This window comes from Styela clava, chromosome 11 (assembly GCF_964204865.1).
Source record: "Styela clava chromosome 11, kaStyClav1.hap1.2, whole genome shotgun sequence".
In the NCBI taxonomy this organism is placed as follows: Eukaryota; Metazoa; Chordata; class Ascidiacea; order Stolidobranchia; family Styelidae; genus Styela; species Styela clava.
In genome coordinates this window covers 11,626,605-11,645,177 of record NC_135260.1, presented here as the reverse complement: position 1 = coordinate 11,645,177, position 18,573 = coordinate 11,626,605, and the positions used below count along the sequence as shown (strand labels likewise).

The following is an 18,573-nucleotide window of genomic DNA, read 5'->3' as shown; positions in this document are numbered from 1 at the left end:
TTTTAAAGCAATAGCTTTATTGAAACAATATCTGTCGCAAAAGAAAAGCAATGGGTCAAAGCAGGGCCGGCCTCAACTATTGCGAGGCCATATGCGAAACGGATTGCGTGGGGCCCAGTCTCATTATACCTTAAAATTAAGATGTTATATGAAAATAATTAACTTTAAGAGTCTTGCCTGCCCGATGTCCAATCTCAAAAGAAAATGCCATCTTTCCTACATGAAAAGAATAAAAACAAGCCCAACTCAGTTTTATACAGGCTCACATAAATCATTGCCAGTGAGAAAAGAACTATACTCCACAAAGATGGAAACTGCTGATTTAGCGTGGTTCACCCACTTGACCTCCTCTATCATCCAAGTCCATGCATATGGAACACTGAACCTTGTAAATGTTTCCATACCCGACTTGGACTGGTTACCAGAGTCGGAAGTCTTTGCCCACCATAATAAAACAATTTTACCAGCTTTCCTTTCATACATGATATTAAAATCCCAAACTAATGTTTGAAAGCACAGTGTTTCGTAACATACATCCACTTATTTTAATTGTGAAGCTATCTTCTTTAAATTTAATTATAAGATGAGTTGTTTTTAAAGAAAATCTTCGGCAGTGAGGACTGGGACATAATCTTCATCAGTCAGATTCATAGAAGTTTCTGTATCAGGTATTTCGTCATTTCGAATTTCTTGAGCAGAACCTAAACCATAAATACATAAACCATAGATAAATGAGTCCTTATTATGGCTATTTAACAACAAAGGGTAATTGAAGTAATTTTTTTATTCAATCGGGTTTTAGCTAATATATTTTATTCATACATTGCCAGGGTGAAGTATTTGTTCCATTTTCATTCATATTTTTGTCAACAATATGCCTAGTATCCAATAGCACAGCATTTGAAAACTGAAGAAGATCTTCATTAACTTGAACACTGGATTCTTGAATTTGTAATGATGCTTGAGAAGGATTTGATGTAGAACCAGAACAAAATGCTTCACGCAATGATGGTAAAACAGTAACAGTGTGTTGATTTGAAAGAGCATACAATTTCATCGATTCACCATCATAGAAATTTGTCTAAAATAATAATTTGCACAAAGCTTTGAAATCATGAATAAACGTAGTTTCCGATTTTACAATGTCACTGACTTAAAAGCAAATAAATAGCACAACACAACGAGTTGACAAAAAAAAAATAAGACTTCAGCTACACATTATGAAAAATCATATGAAGGCTGTTATCACCTACAGAAAACGTCATAGCCCACAGTACATTATGAGGCAATGCGTAATACATTATCAGCCAAATGTGAAAGAATGCAAGTGATAATTAGTTGTTACATTTTGTTCAAATGGATATTAACCAGTGAGAGGGTAGAGAAAAGTGTAAAAACTCCCAAGTCTTATAAGAAAGACAAACAGTTTTGCTTTTGAGAATTGAGATAATGGATAAATTTCAAATCACAATTTGTAGAATTATAGTCTCAGACAGACAAAACAAAATTTTCATTTTAATATCACATAAATAAGAGTGAAACTTGATTGAAACATTATGATTTTTGCACAAAAAATAATACCATACAAAAAAGCTACTGAAAATAAAGTCGGTACATGTACAATATGAATATTGAATACACAGAATATATATGAATGAATAAAAATAGTACCTGAATTGAATGATCTTTTGGTATAATGTGGGTTGCATTGTTGGTTGATGCCTTATTGTGTACAGTTTTTCCATGAATTAGTGGAATATTTTTGGGGAATATGACCTAAAAAAAAGTTTACAATTGAATTTAATATAAGAAATCCTTGCTGCTGTTTCGTTGATGTTGTCACATATTAGATAAATCGGCCGTATTATCTAAATCAAATCATCAAAATATATGGATAAAATCAATTTGATAAATTGTTGTAAGGAGTTTTATTCTTCTTCAAATCAAAATATTTGAAAGATGCACTGCAGGTCTTCAGCAGACCGAGATCACAGCTGTATAAGAATGTTATGTATATGGCAACCAAGGAAGGTGAATCGAAATGACAAGAAGATGTGACTTGAATTTGACCGATGTAATCAGATAATGGATGCATTAGAATCTATGTATTTTTGCTATGTCCACGAACAATATAAATTACGATCCATATTATTATCTTCAGCTTTTGCATGAGTACACTTTACCTGGTCATTCTTTTTGAGTTTCTTCTTATTCATAGAATTTTTTGACTTTGCATTGTTCAGTTCTTTATATTTTTCTGCATCTGTTTCTCCCTTTCTTTCATGGATTTTTAAATGACGATTGAGATGTTTTTTCGCCTGACATAGACAACGCAATTTAAGTAATAAATGCTTACCCTGTGAATATAAAATTAATTGTGGAACTGTATTGTGTAACTGGTTAGCTATTCCCATACCTCACAATCACATGGACCAGTAACTGGACTTGGATTGATTTGTAAATATTACCTTTTCTTTCCACTTGGCATATAAATACACTTTCTTATGTGAAAGCGCATGCGTATTTTTTACATCAATATAAAACATGCTATAATACCTTGAAACGCGTCAAACATATATCACATCGGAAAGGCCGTTCATTGCTGTGAGTCACTGAATGCAGTTGAAGATAACCTTTGGAATGACACTTGTATCCACAAATATCGCATACATAATTAAAGGGAGCTGAAAATGAAGAGAATTACAAATGAAAATTTTTTATTTTACTTCAACTATTGAGTGCTTAGTAAAGTTTCTCTCGATATTTCTTTTGTTAAATAATTTTAGAAATATAAAGAGAGTTAAAAATATTGAACCTGACAACTATTTATTCATGTATTTTGTATTGGGTGGTAACAGACTCATATCGTTACCACCTAGTCATATACCAAAATCATTGAATACATTTTTTGTTTACATTTATATGTTTGTTTACAGGTTTGACAAAAAGCAATAAATTCTCTTTCTCCCTATAAATTTTACCCAAATTCTGGAACCATATCAGTAGTTCTGAATAACCAATAACCAGGTGGTTTAGGATTGAAAATAATGTTGGCTTTCGTCTCTTTATTATTCAAGCTAGAATTTGTGAAAGAACTGTGAATCATTTGCTAGTTATAGTTGAGTTCTTTAAACTATTTGAACACATTCTATTTGATTAGGTATTTTATGAAACAAATCATGCCGTAAAAATCTGCATAAAAATCTAGGATGAATTTAATAATTGGAAAGATTCATCTACGGTATGTTGATACACCTATTCAAAAATGGGATTATATATATCATGTAGGCTTTTATAATAATTAAATTGGTGTTTCTTATATGAAGATCTATTCATCTTCTGACCTGAATGCTTTCTTTCATGAACATTGAGTCCAGCTTTTTGTTTGAATGTCTTACCACATTTACTACATTTGAAACGCCGACTATCATCATGAGTTAACATGTGATTTTTTAAATGCTCCGCACGTCCAAATGATTTTGAACACTTATCACATTTAAAAAGTTTTTCGCCTGGAAAGAAATGAAAACACATTAATGAGATTAAAAGAACATTACAAGAAAAAAATGAAGAAAAACAAGACAAAAAATACAAATTATTCTTATTATTATCATATATCAAGAACTTAAAAAAGATCACAAACCAGAGTGTGTTAATTTATGTCTTATGAGTTCATGATTAGACTTGAAAGCAGCTTCGCATTTGTCACATTGAAATGGTCTACGTAAAGAATGGCTTTTCTCGTGTCTTTTTCTCAATTGAATAGTAGCAAATACTGTATTGCAACTGCTGTGTCTGCATTTGAATTTCCTGGAAGTACAAACTGGGTTTTACTCAGAATCTATTGATAACATTAGTTCAGTACTGAACTTGAATCTCACCTAACATTTTTTTACATAAAAAGCTAACAACAAAAATTCATTACTTTTCTCCGTGTGCTTTAATATGGAGCTTCATTCCTGCGTCACTTCCCAACTTCTTTCCACAAATCATACATACAAGATTATTTTCTTTGTGAGACTTCAAATGTCTTTTTAATTCTCTAAAAAAAATATAAAATAGAATAGCAAACTTTATATAAAAACAGCATTTGCTAACTCATGATAACATCAATAATCCCACACAGTTCAAAAAACTATACTGTACCTCTGCAAACAAAATTTCTTCTTACATACTTCACAATGATATGGTTTTTCATTTGTATGAATTCTCTTTTCATGAAGTAATCGATCAGAAAGTTTTCCAAAACGTTTTTCACAATAACTACATTTTTGTGATTTTCTGAATAAAATAATCAAATCTGTTCAATGTCTTATTGCCAGGTTGAAACATGGGAGGAGAGAACCGGTAAAAACATTTACTTTTACAAAATTTTCAATAGTACCTCCAAATACATAAAAAACACTTACACATAAACTCAAGGATGGTTTTAATATACCGGTATATACAAAATACATTGTACATATAACCACTTCCAAAATTTCTATACTATACACACTTTTACTTTTAGACAGGTCCTAACTACAATAAAGTCAGATTATATAAAACAAGAGAGCGATGCTCAAATATATGGACATCACGGCGATAATACAAGTATGCAAATTGTCACAGTAAATGACGACAGTTTTCATGACTTCGCCTGACTACCAGACCTAACTCGAAACCACGACAAGGCGCGCAATTTTTTTAATTTTGATGACGACATCGCACACAAAAAATGAATCCCATTGAGCCCACAGAATTTTTTGAAATAAATGAAAGTAATATCCTTCTAGCGAATATTACAATAGTTGACCATTGAAAATTTCAAACCAGTAGTTGATGAGAAAAGCACTTTTTTCATAACAACAACAACAAGAAAAAGAATTCTAACAACAACAAAATATTAATAACAAAATGATCCATATGAAAACTCTGTGTCCAATAAGTATAGTAAAGTTTTACTAATGCTGTTCCTTGATTCCTAAGTAAAGTCAGAGATCACACTAAATCTGTTGAGCAGCACTCACTTTTGACTTTGAGAATGTACAATCTTCTGATGGTTCTTGTACCTTTTTGTACTACTGAATTGTTTTTCACAAATTTTACACCTACAAAAAAAATACATTCGTGATTGATGTATATATACATATATATAAGCAGACTTATGAATTTTAGGAAAAATCACCTATATCACAAAATGCTAGAATTAGGCTATTGCTAACAAGTTCAACAGGGTTAATACTTATATCCATAGTACCATATTGTACGAACCATGAGGTGCACCAGCTTATAAGTCACACTGTTTATAACTTGGTTAGATTGGGGTTTTGTCCATACATAAGATGCTCCGTACTATCAGGTGCAACGGTTTTTGAGGAGTATTGTGACCGTACAAAGCTCATTAAATACAAAAATAAGACGCATAAACGATTTTTGAGAAAAAATGGTCTGTCAAATATGTGACTAAAATGCTGTCACAATCATATGATGTTCATGCTCCACCATTAGATCTTACCATTTTTCATTTGTCACAGGCGGTGTTATGTCCAGAGTTTCGTTGTTAGAATCTGGTTGAATTGCATCTTGAATATAAAAATGAAATGTGAGGTCTGATTTTATTTTCGTTTAGAACAATCAAACTAAAAAATTTTAAAAACCAATGAATGAAACCAAGTCTTTTTAAGTGGAATATTTGTACGAATGAAACAAAAATATACTAAACCGAACAAAATTTCTTACTAAACATCTACTTTCAAGGGCCTCTTTCATAAAACTGATTTCCCAACAGTGTTGACTTGACTTTCCAAGTTTGGTCGGTGATGTGGTACATCATGCTCAGTGTTAGGAATACCCTCGAATCGCACATCTGATTACCCTGTGTGGGTTCGCAGTTTCGAATTGTGTGCGATAGGATTGCTGGGCTCCTCGCCGCCGTAGGGTGGTTCATGTGATCGCTGGTTAGTTAAGGCTTCTTCCACCATCAAGCCTATAAATCTCATACAAACAACTGCCTAACCAACCCATAAATGACACGGACTGGTAACTGAATGAGAGACTGTGGTTCGCCATATGATTAAGCCATCTTATCGGATTTCCTCTCTCCCGGGATAAATTTGTGAATCCTATCTTGTGATCTTTCTTTAAGCCATCATAAAAACAATATAAAACATGCTGTGCTCAATTACACAAATACTTGACCAATATACCTTGACATTCCTCAGATGAGAGAGCTGTATTATCATCAGTAGAAACTTCTAAACTGTCATCAATGCTTTCTTCTTGATCAAGATCTTCAAATGCTTCCGAAGCAACTCTAACCAGATTGGTTAATGATGACCTTGGCTTTGTCACGTCGGCTGAATTAGGGGTAGATAATTTGATTTCAAGTTCATGAGAGAAAGAACAAACATGACAATATTTGCGTAAGCAGTGTTACCAGTTTTTGCAATTTCATTACCAGGAAAAATTTCAATTTTTTTAATTGATAAATTGTCTTGTATATGATGCATCTGGTTTTTAAAGCTGAATATTCCATATTCTAATTTATAAATAGGCTTTGGAGGCAGAGTTTGTTTCTTGCTAATATTGGACGAAAACTGGGATCAAAAAGGGAGTTTGACCTAAAGTCAGATGAAACAGATCAGATAAAATATTGTTTTACATTTCAAAAAGACGAGGGGGGAGGGTCCAGCAGGATTGATGTGGTAATAATTCTACCAAAGATTCCAACAGTTCTAGACAACGAGCCATATGTAACAGGAGTCCCTGACTGACAATCATTGTACCTGTTTCTAAACAGTTTGAGCTAGTAGGATTCTCGTCAACTACAAGTTGGTCATCTTCATTATCAGACACTATAGTTCTAGATTCAATCTCATCAGTCGATTGTGTTTGATATGCAGCTTTCTCATTCGCTGGCGTTCTGGTTAAAATTTATCAATTATTCAGACATAAAATCACAGACTGAAATAACGACTAGGGTTCCAAATAGCGACTGTCAATAGAGCGACCACACGACAGTGATCAATTGAAAACAACGACTGTCAATAGAGCGACTACACGACAGCGATTCATTTAAAACAGCGACTGCCACAACAGCGACATCACTTATTTTATTGAATCCATCCAAGGCTTACGCGCACACACACTCTTTCACACAAACACACACACCTTCCATCCCCTACACCTCTCCACACACGTATGCACGCACAAACAGGCAAACACTGCGTAGTGAAAGATTGAAACCAAAAGGGACTTTAAAACAACATTTTATTTGGACTAACCCTAACACTAGCCAAGTCGCTATCATAGCAGTCGCTGTTTTAATGCGGTCGCCATTATGACAGTCGCTATCCGGCCTGGATACCAAAATAACGAAGGATCATGATACAAGCTAATTACCTGCAGTGAAAAAGGAATATACACTTGAACACTTACAAATCATGCAAAGTGATATCTGTTGAGGTGGAGCATAGAGAAGGATCTGATAAACCCGCCACATATGAGTAAATCCCCGCAAAGTCAAACATGTTATTTACAAATAACGATTTGTAATAATTTCCACATATATTCTGCACTGAAGTCATCTGTCAATGGAAACATTTTTTGGTTCACAATATGGGAAATATACCAAATTTATGAGGAGGTTTGACCCAGTTCTGTGCCAACAAAATTTCGATAAAGAGAAGCTCTGGCCTACATGTATTTTTAGGATCTGTTAAATATGTCGACTATTGACTCAACTCAGGAAAAGTCGTAAAAAATCAGAATTTATTAAAATAGAAAAGATTACCTTGAGATATGATGATATAATAAGCATTTGTTTAGCTGTATTTTTGGATATTTTGATGCACCCAGTATACATTGAATCCAACAAGTCAGAAAGTGAGACCGCATCCAGTTTGTCATCGAGCTTGATGAAAATTTTCCTAAAATCAGGAAGAAAATATAACTACAAGTATACTCATATTGCATATTCAATAGTCATAGCAAGCTATATACAAATAACAAGGATCCACATATTTATTTTGGGGAGAGATAGGTCATTAAGCGACTTAATCATATGGCAAACCACGTCCTCCAGTCTAGTGACCAGTCCATATCTGGTATGGGATTACCGGTAGTTAACCAGTTATTTTTGTTTCCAGATGCATGGAATTGAGAGTGGAGGAAATCGTGGTCATGCGAACCACCCTTCAGCGGCAAGGTGTCCAGCAATCCTCTCGCACATAATTTGCCCCATGAAATTTGTACCTGCAAACCCGGTATTACACCGCCGACCACACATGTAAAAATTCATTCATCATTCATTCATTTTCAATAATTTTTTAAAATATTTATATAGAACGCTTCAAACCATTAGGGCATCGATGATCCAAATAGCTACCATTTCTTATTATTGCGAATAGTAGTGCAGATTCCAACTATTTTTTTCTCCACAGTACTTTAGTGAACATTAGACCATTTGAATACAAAAATCTGAGTTGATAGTCAACTTTGGCTCAATAATGAATAATACACAAAAACACCCATCACCTTTTAAGACTTGTTCCATATTGAGATTGAGGTTGTAATAGACAGTAAAGTACAGGTGACATTGCTGCAACGACTGCTGAATGACAATGCATTTCTGTTCGTCCAATTACAATCGTAAGATCACAGAATTCTTCTTTTTTCTAATAAAAAAGTGTTCTCCTAAGATTTCATGTCTAAATTCCACCAATCTCAAATTATGATTGCCAGAATACCACAGAGATTTGAGAAGATAGCATTTTGTTAAGACATATGTACATCGTTCAAGAAGCAACTAAAAACTTAAATTCTAGATACAATTTTTGTGCCCTTATACAAGCATTCGTTTATGTTTGAGCTTATCATTGAAAACTTTCAACAAAATAGCAATAGTAAACTTTCATAGTAATGTTAAAAATAACATAGTGATAATGCATTCAATAATTAATCTCATAGTGGAAATCAAATTTTACATTGATTGATAATAGTCAATTCCTTGGGGTGCAAATTACGACTACTGTGGCAAATGGGAAAACTCACCCTGAACTCATCAAGCTTTTGTAACAAGCCAGTGGAATGGCCATCTAAATTAATTGATTGGACTGGCATTTCAACATCTACTTGTCCTGAATGAAGAAGAAGAAAACAATTTGCCGAGTTGCATGGCTATCACAGTAGCCTTGTGATAGCTATCTTCCTAATTATACAAGACGTATTGTGGCTGATGCCTCACATTAGATTAGATCATTATTATAAATTTAAAAAAATCTCACGAAAGATATCCTTGGTCACATTACCTCTTTATGTGTAACATGAAATTATGAAAAAATTCATTTCGTAAATCAAGTTAATTTAGTATTTGTGCTGCGTCTTATTTTACAAAAAAGTAAAATTGATTCATGCATATTGTATTTCATCATGACAAATTACCTTCTTCCATTTTCTTAAAAACTTGGAAAACCAATGGAAGTTGATGCTCATTGAATAAGCTCGCTGAAAATGAGTTATAATATAAAAAATAATAATACCTGTTGAAGACACTCCTGCGATACTTTCAATATTTGACGGTTCCTCACTATTTATTATTTTATTACCAAGCTCGGCCCTCCAAGTCGTATTTGCCAGTGAGGTGAAAACAGTTGTCCCAGCCACATTCTGTGATGATGGCATGGGTATTTGTATCAGGTATGGGTGAGTATTGGCATCCTCACTTAAAACATGACCAATTTCTACATTTTCATTTGTAGATGTTGGATGATACATGCTGCTATCACCCTCTATCAAACTTTGAAAATATGGCCCAGAAAATATTTCTTCTGTATGTGGAACAAGTGAGTCAGCTTTGCTAAAATTAGACATCAATTGTTCAGTATCGAACTGATTTCTAGAAGAAAACTGACCAATATCATCTTGCAATACGACATTATCATTTGACATGCTTGCCGTGTTAAAACTGCTCACTTGAAATCCTGTTGATGAAGTTTCAGGGATACTTTGCTGAAACTGACTTGGATGCAGAGATACACTTTGACATAATGTTCTTAAATCAGGGGCAGATTTTTGTTTTGGAATTGAAACAGAGTTTGATGGCAAAAGTAGTCGAGCTTGAAGTTTTTGTATATTTGTTGATGCTGGTACTACAATGTATTGTGCATTTTGTTTGATAGATTTTCTTGGAAGTATTTTTCTTGTAGAATTCCTTGTGTTTCTTGAGAATGTAGATGGTGAAGACTTTTCAGGCTTGGAATGGAAAAAACATTTCCATGAGATGATTGGTAAAAAGGGAGATTGGCTTAGGATAATAGGCAATAAATCAAACAAAAATAAACAGATAGCGTAAGTGCATAACACAGTTATGGACGAGTGCTGACTGTGGTTATGTCATAATTTTAAACTTGGACACATATGTCACACTGAGATAGTCCAAAATAGGTAATTGATTATGAAAATGCAGTATTTGTTTGAAGATGTGGTATATTAAAAAATAAAAAACAACGAAAACTTTCATATTAATAAATTAGACAATCTCCATCGTAAAATACAAAAATATGAACAATTTGAAATTGAGTCTGGCGTATACATTATCCTTGCTTACCAATTTTACTTTAATCTGTGAGTTTCCTCTGGCATCTAAAATATAATTATTAACTGTGAGCAATAAAATACAAGTTAATACTGTTATTATAATCATTGGATTTCAGTACGGGTATTTCCTTACTATATTTATTTACAATTTATTCTTGTCAAAGTCTATATAATATTATTAAGATTTTGCATTTTCTAAATGAGACAAAGTTTTTTGATATGTCTATCTTGAACTCGTGCAGTAAATTAGGAGGAAACATATCTTTTAACGCATCAAATGGAAGCACACTAAATGTTCTACATAATGAAATATTTATTGATGCTCTCAATATATTTTAACTATGTTGTTTTGCAAAAAATTACCTTCATGTGAAGAGCTAGGTTGAATACTGGGATTAAGATACACAACATATTTCTGCTTCCCATCAGAACAATGCTGAGAATTCAGAAGGATTTTCTCTTGACCTAGAATTGAAAGACACAATTAGGAGTTGAATTTCAAACATCTGGTACCAGTATAAGCGTTTAGAATGTAATTACTTGACAGTAAATTGTATAGGACTTGAGATTTAGACATTAGTTACTGTTGCATTACCTACATCCCAAACAGAAGATGAAAACTCAATAACTTTTTGCACATTCAAATATAAAATATGTAATGACAGAATAATCAGCACATACAGACATACGATACTGACATATTTTTAATATGAATGAATAAACCAGTAATTCAGTACGGTAATTAAAAAATACCTAGGTTTTGAAAAACATAGACTACTTGTAAGTAACCATATAAATGACAATATTTTTTATTTCAGTTGGTGCTAAATTGAATAATACATTATTGGCAGCTCCGGACAGTATCATAGAAGTTACGGACTTACCTTGAGGTAACGGGGTAGGAATAATTTCTGTAGCAGGTTGATACGATGATTTCAAGGTTAATTTGTATGATGGTTTTGGCAATGTCGAATCATCCATTGCAGATTCAGAGATTGCTTCTGATTAAGCCTACCTAGACTAAAGCTAATTCAGTAATCACAGAATTCTGGAATTACTGAATTCAGATCAGCATCAGCAGATAGCAAATATTTGAATATGAAATATAACTGAGAAGAGAACATAGGTCTATTTAATATCCGTGAGCAAATTTGTAGTCCAATCAATTATATTCTATAAAATTAATATTTTGTTTGTTTATTCATCCAATACTTCTCCATTAACAAAACTTTATGCGGGTAAAGCACATTGTAAACCGAAGCCAACAGTCCGACTGTCTGCTAGGAGCATAACATCCTGCGCGTACCCTAAAAACAAGTAGACTCTAATCAGCGTATCAGTAATAAAAATAGGAGATGAAGAATATATTGAGATAGTTTTTACTACGATCGTCTCGGTATGTTAGTCGTTGGATCGTCTTGTCCGGATACCAATATAAGTACGACATGAGGTTGTGGAATAGCTAACAGGAATTCTGATCTGAGCGCCGTCGGATGCCGACGCAATATTGGACGATGGAAAAAGACATTTTTGGACTGAAACTTTGGAAAACACGGACTAAAATATATCCTCCAGTGAATCTAATTACAGAACTGTAGGCTAACTAGATGTAGCCGAAGAGAGTTGGTGCAATTTTGGACATAAATGAAATTTTTGATCTATTATATTAAACCATTGGATCTGTTTGAATGGACTACAAAAGTTGCTGTTTTTAAAAAAAATGCAAACAAGTGGCCAGAACAAGTCAGTTAAGTTCATTTTAGCAAGACTGAAATGATAGTATTAACCAATACCTCCATACCAAAGCGGTTTTATTCCTGTTACATTTTTTCGTATGATGACTGTTGGTATTTTGATTGACAAAATAATAAATATCTCTCTCTCTCTCTTTTATTTAATGCAAATACTGGTCTCGGTTTATCTGACATCTAAGCGGCGGTGTGGCTCATCGTATGTATGTTTATTTGCCTACGATACTGACATATTTTTAATATGAATGAATAAACCAGTAATTCAGTACGGTAATTAAAAAATACCTAGGTTTTGAAAAACATAGACTACTTGTAAGTAACCATATAAATGACAATATTTTTTATTTCAGTTGGTGCTAAATTGAATAATACATTATTGGCAGCTCCGGACAGTATCATAGAAGTTACGGACTTACCTTGAGGTAACGGGGTAGGAATAATTTCTGTAGCAGGTTGATACGATGATTTCAAGGTTAATTTGTATGATGGTTTTGGCAATGTCGAATCATCCATTGCAGATTCAGAGATTGCTTCTGATTAAGCCTACCTAGACTAAAGCTAATTCAGTAATCACAGAATTCTGGAATTACTGAATTCAGATCAGCATCAGCAGATAGCAAATATTTGAATATGAAATATAACTGAGAAGAGAACATAGGTCTATTTAATATCCGTGAGCAAATTTGTAGTCCAATCAATTATATTCTATAAAATTAATATTTTGTTTGTTTATTCATCCAATACTTCTCCATTAACAAAACTTTATGCGGGTAAAGCACATTGTAAACCGAAGCCAACAGTCCGACTGTCTGCTAGGAGCATAACATCCTGCGCGTACCCTAAAAACAAGTAGACTCTAATCAGCGTATCAGTAATAAAAATAGGAGATGAAGAATATATTGAGATAGTTTTTACTACGATCGTCTCGGTATGTTAGTCGTTGGATCGTCTTGTCCGGATACCAATATAAGTACGACATGAGGTTGTGGAATAGCTAACAGGAATTCTGATCTGAGCGCCGTCGGATGCCGACGCAATATTGGACGATGGAAAAAGACATTTTTGGACTGAAACTTTGGAAAACACGGACTAAAATATATCCTCCAGTGAATCTAATTACAGAACTGTAGGCTAACTAGATGTAGCCGAAGAGAGTTGGTGCAATTTTGGACATAAATGAAATTTTTGATCTATTATATTAAACCATTGGATCTGTTTGAATGGACTACAAAAGTTGCTGTTTTTAAAAAAAATGCAAACAAGTGGCCAGAACAAGTCAGTTAAGTTCATTTTAGCAAGACTGAAATGATAGTATTAACCAATACCTCCATACCAAAGCGGTTTTATTCCTGTTACATTTTTTCGTATGATGACTGTTGGTATTTTGGTTGACAAAATAATAAATATCTCTCTCTCTCTCTTTTATTTAATGCAAATACTGGTCTCGGTTTATCTGACATCTAAGCGGCGGTGTGGCTCATCGTATGTATGTTTATTTGCCTCAGAATGTAACAGTATCTGCATAATCGTTAAACCTTAAATATACCACTACGTCAAACGGTATAAAAGAGACGGGATACATGTTCAAGACCTTACTGGCCTAAGACACAGATGTGTAACACTGTTATAAAAATAGTTCAGACCTACGGCGGTGATTTTACAAATCCTACACCTAATAACATACCTTGTAGACTGTAGTAACAATGCACATATCTTTACTTCAGGAGAAGTAAATCTTTAAAACACAACACACGAAAATTAAATATAAAATTCTTTTATTAACAAAAAATGAGGCAGTTTAAGTTTGCCGATATTGAAAGTAGAGTTTATATGTACAGTATATTATGCTATATATATAGTAAATATATTATATATAATAATACTTGATTTTTTTTTTCTTATATATATGTTATCCAAATAAAACAAAATATACACTTGTCGAATTAGTGAGTATTCCAACACAAATGAATCTCGAATATCGTTGTTATGCCGTTTCATTCAGACAGTTCATATTACCTAATTTCGAAAATTATTTTCAATCTTAACACTATCAACATCTGCCATAAGTAATTGCTGGTATTTTGGTGCATAATATAGGAAAACTTCACACAATAATCCGTGGTTGTGTTTTAATAAATGACAGTCGCTTGTTGAATAGTTTTACAGCAAACTCGTACAACTCCATATCCTGAAAGTAATGAAAAGACATTTATATATCAAAAGAAAAATCTACTTTGATAAGTGCCAAAATTCGAAATAACTTTACGTTGTTTAGCATATTAAATTATTTCGTATTGTTATAATTTTGATATAGTGCAGTGAATTGCTAATCTATTTTAAAATATTTGACGTGAAACTAGTCACTTGATGCGTTGAACTTTTCAGCATGCTTTTTACTGAAATATTACTTACCAATTGATTGTTACGTTTTATTTGTTCCATCTCTCGTTTTGTCAGTTGATACGTATTTGCATTAGTTTTATTCCATTGTTCCATTTTTGATTGAAAACGGAGACCAAACTTGTGTTCAAAAAGCATTTGGCTTTCTTCCATCCGCTCCGTTATTGCGAAGAAAGCCATTGACTGCACAAGAAAAGCTATCAAAGTTACCTCTGTTTACTAGAAATTGCAAGATTTTCAGATTGTAGACCATCTTGTTCACGACAAAAATAATAATGCTAATCACTGTTTCACACACAATCATGAATTAACAAAAAGGCTGTAGTCAACGTTGATCGAAATAAAAAATATTGAAGAATGTATTTTGAAAACATCTAAAAAATTTGTTAATTACGAAGTGTATCCCGGAACAACCCTTTTCCAGGAGCATTACATTTAAATATTCGGATGTGAAACCCTTTTTTAAATGGATACCTATTTTGAGAAAGCATGCTGGATATAAAGTTTACATGCAGACATATAAATTGAAAACACGCATTATACAGTAAAACCGTGATTTATTTTATTTATTTATTTTTTCGAGCCTTCAATATGTTGTGCCCCTGCTCGTGTCGTATGGTAGTAGTTGTTTACAAATCATAAAAAGATAATATACCTCCAAATTTTGCTTCGCACTATTCAACATATTTCTTTGCCAAACGTTGTAAACATCAGGATATGTTTCATTTGTCATGAACATCTTGTAACATTCAACTAATTTGAGATCAGCGAGCATCCTCGTCTCTCGATTATTAGCCATATTATATTGGCATTCAATAAATTTTGAAAGACTTACATCAGACCATGTTGTTCCTGTTGATGTAGATGGGGAAAAGAACAATGGTTAAACATTTTGACAGTCAAATGTCATATAAAAGTGTCACCATATGTTATAAAAAGTGTTCCCATGATTTATTAAAGAGTAGCAAAATATTGAACAAAATATATATTCATCGTAGAAGATTAGGAAAAATAAAATAAAAGCAATTGCGACCCATACCAGTTTTAAGCACAAAAAATGAAACTGATTGACGAATTAGTTTTGGAGAAAAATTTTTCATCATTAAAAACTGCAATAGCAAACGTACGTACGCTCAAATATGTGGACACGAAAAAGTAATAGCTTTCCGGCGATCCATTTCGTGTCCGATATTTACTTCGAAATTATGTGTGACGACTTCTTGAAAATTAATACAAATTATTTGTAGTGGTGTTTCCACCTATCTCATGCTACTATGGGAAGTTTTTTTGACGGTACCGGACCGGTACTGTAACAGGTAAGTTTTTATTATATTAATACTCGATACGTTGCGTTTATTTTTAACACTCACGCTACGCGAATCTGCATAATTACGGTATTCTAACCTGAGTAGCACCGGGGAATATATGACCGTTGGCCTTTACAAACATATTTAGTAGTTTTCCATGTTCCTCCTCGTTTTACATGAATCCATTCACTAATGTATCGTTGAATTGGATTTCTGAGCAAAGTTATGTAAAAATATCTAAAAAATACATTAATTAATCGTCGTTGAATTTATTTGCCCTTTTCTAGATTTACGCATAGTAATTACATTGTGCAACAGATTAAAGTCATTAATTTTGAATTGATTTCATCACGCATGTTTCATCAATTTTAATCGTTTCAAAAGTGGAATGATCGCAAATTTGTTGTCCTTCAAATATATTTCCATATATATAAATTTCTACATATAAACAGTCTACTCCAAAGGAAGACGAACACACTTTACTAATTATTTTATCCTCGTTGATGTAATCTAATGTTATTTAGTATTTCATTCAGAGTCACCATTCCAAACTACACAATAACAAATAGTGGAAACCTGTAATCGGAAGAATTTTTCTTCATCTCGAATCTACTTGAGCTGTGCCCAATGCATTCGGTTAGTGATGTCCAATCTGCATGAACTCCGCATGCCCATTCTATTGATATAAAACAGCAAATCATATATAAAAAAAAATCCACAATAATTACATCAGTTGTAAACAGGACTGGGCGTTTCGAAACACTGATATTAATGTTTACCACCAATTAAAATTTCGTTTCGACTTTGATTCACCAATGTTTCGAAAATACCCGGCCCTTGTTGCCACTTGCCATATATACAATAGTGTTGAGTCTTCGCTACCTGTCATCCCAACAATGGCGTTCCAATGTTTTAATTATACATGACGGGTAGTTCACATCCTTATGTATATCAAAATTCATCACGTTCGCCCAATTAGACTAGAATTTTTAAATTGGTTTACCACTATCTTGATGAATTAGTTAAAACTTCGGAAAGTAACAAATAAGTAGCAAAAAGTCAGGTCATAATTTTATTCCAATTTTCCTCATTTCAGTTCTATTGCGAGTTTGGGGACTAGCCAAGCGACTCCAGTAGTATTTGCATCTGAAATTATGGCATAACCCTAACCTGGTACACATACAACATTCCGGTGTCCGCCATTTTGGTTCACATACTTCGGGAGTACCAAACAAAAGTCAATTGCAGGATTGGCAATATATAGCCACTGTTATTTTGGTGAGCATTGTATTGGTATAGTACGCCGTTATGAAGTTGTCATCACAAAGTTACAAATAAATTACGGTAAATATAAATCATTCTTTCTTTTACCATAAAATATTGAAAAGGTTGAAACTTTGTTACTGCAGTTACTCTATTTGAGTAACATGAGATCTATATAACCTTCCTTTGGTACTATCTATGGGCAATAGCATGATATGAAATATGAGTACCATGAGAAGCCTAATATTTAACTACAGTACCGGTATATATTCATTATATAACAAAGAAGTTAGGCAGAATTTTACTGTTTAACCCAGAAACCCAATTAGGCATTTATAAATACTTTTCTATTATGAGAGAGCTCAATATCTGATCGCATATTCCCGTTTTAATAGATTTTGAATTTGCTTTGGCAAAACTATCCTGTGTAAACAACCGACTGAAATGTATGAAGTAGGCCTACGCGTAGCAAGGTGTAAAATACGGCTAATCTCACTTGTGGTTTGCCTGCTGAATAACCATTGTTCCGTTTGCGAATTTGGTCGAAAACATCGAGCTGTCTTTTTTCTTGGTAATTCCCTGCAATTTCTCTGTAATTGTAGGTCTCTAATGATCTTGAACTCAAATTTCGATCCACCAGTTTTTTGAATATGAAGTTGCACCATGATATCCGATCCATTGACTTGAAAATTTTCTGGTGGGTAAGAGTATTGCTCGTTTTGCTTGCTTGTATTCGATAGCATGCTATTAGACTGTTTTCCTGAAATCCTATGTTTCGTCTCTAGATGAACAGTAGTAGTCAGTAAGTTCCATTGAGCTTTTAAGTCGAATAAAATGATTATCGCAATGATAACTCCAATCCAAAATTTCATTTTCTGTAGTGGCGTTCTCCATTTTATACGCATCAGATAGAAAACACTGGATACGGATGATAAATCGTTTACGAATTTGTGACGTTGACTTACAAAGCAAACTGGAATGATAATTTTTTGTCAGTCTATTGATTTTCCTTCATCGATCGATCAGGAAATGATTCCTTCGTGCGATATGCGGTCAAGCATTGTAATAACGAGGAGTTTTCATTATTGATAAGTTTATACATTAATCTCGTCGAACTACATTGAATCAAACAATTAAGCTTTGTGTTAATTTTTCATGGTCAGATTTGTCTGTTTTCTTTTTATTTACAGAATATTATTATCTTATATTAATATTTTTATTATTTCACTACGTCTCCAGGGTTGTGTGCGTGTGTGAATTAACCAAATACTTTT

The 18,573-nt window shown here is 33.2% G+C and overlaps 2 protein-coding genes across 2 annotated transcripts; both read right to left on the bottom strand.

Moving 5' to 3' along the window:
- Positions 1-11,683, bottom strand: LOC144429521 (uncharacterized). Its single transcript, XM_078117590.1, has 21 exons — positions 11,463-11,683; positions 10,942-11,043; positions 10,589-10,623; positions 9,522-10,233; positions 9,034-9,119; positions 8,518-8,657; positions 7,775-7,910; positions 7,420-7,568; positions 6,768-6,904; positions 6,189-6,338; positions 5,498-5,564; positions 5,010-5,090; positions 4,147-4,281; positions 3,926-4,042; positions 3,644-3,810; positions 3,345-3,512; positions 2,557-2,684; positions 2,184-2,318; positions 1,672-1,776; positions 823-1,081; positions 1-701 (listed from the first exon to the last, which is right to left on the bottom strand). The coding sequence occupies exons 1-21, from the start codon at positions 11,557-11,559 to the stop codon at positions 595-597; spliced, it is 3,213 nt and encodes a 1,070-aa protein (XP_077973716.1). The 5' UTR covers positions 11,560-11,683; the 3' UTR covers positions 1-594.
- A 2,364-nt stretch (positions 11,684-14,047) lies between these two features.
- LOC120348103 (heparan-sulfate 6-O-sulfotransferase 2-like) lies at positions 14,048-18,305 on the bottom strand. Its single transcript, XM_039418222.2, has 6 exons — positions 17,796-18,305; positions 16,613-16,712; positions 16,134-16,273; positions 15,385-15,581; positions 14,742-14,912; positions 14,048-14,517 (listed from the first exon to the last, which is right to left on the bottom strand). The coding sequence occupies exons 1-6, from the start codon at positions 18,202-18,204 to the stop codon at positions 14,434-14,436; spliced, it is 1,101 nt and encodes a 366-aa protein (XP_039274156.2). The 5' UTR covers positions 18,205-18,305; the 3' UTR covers positions 14,048-14,433.
- Between the last annotated feature and the right edge of the window lie 268 nt (positions 18,306-18,573).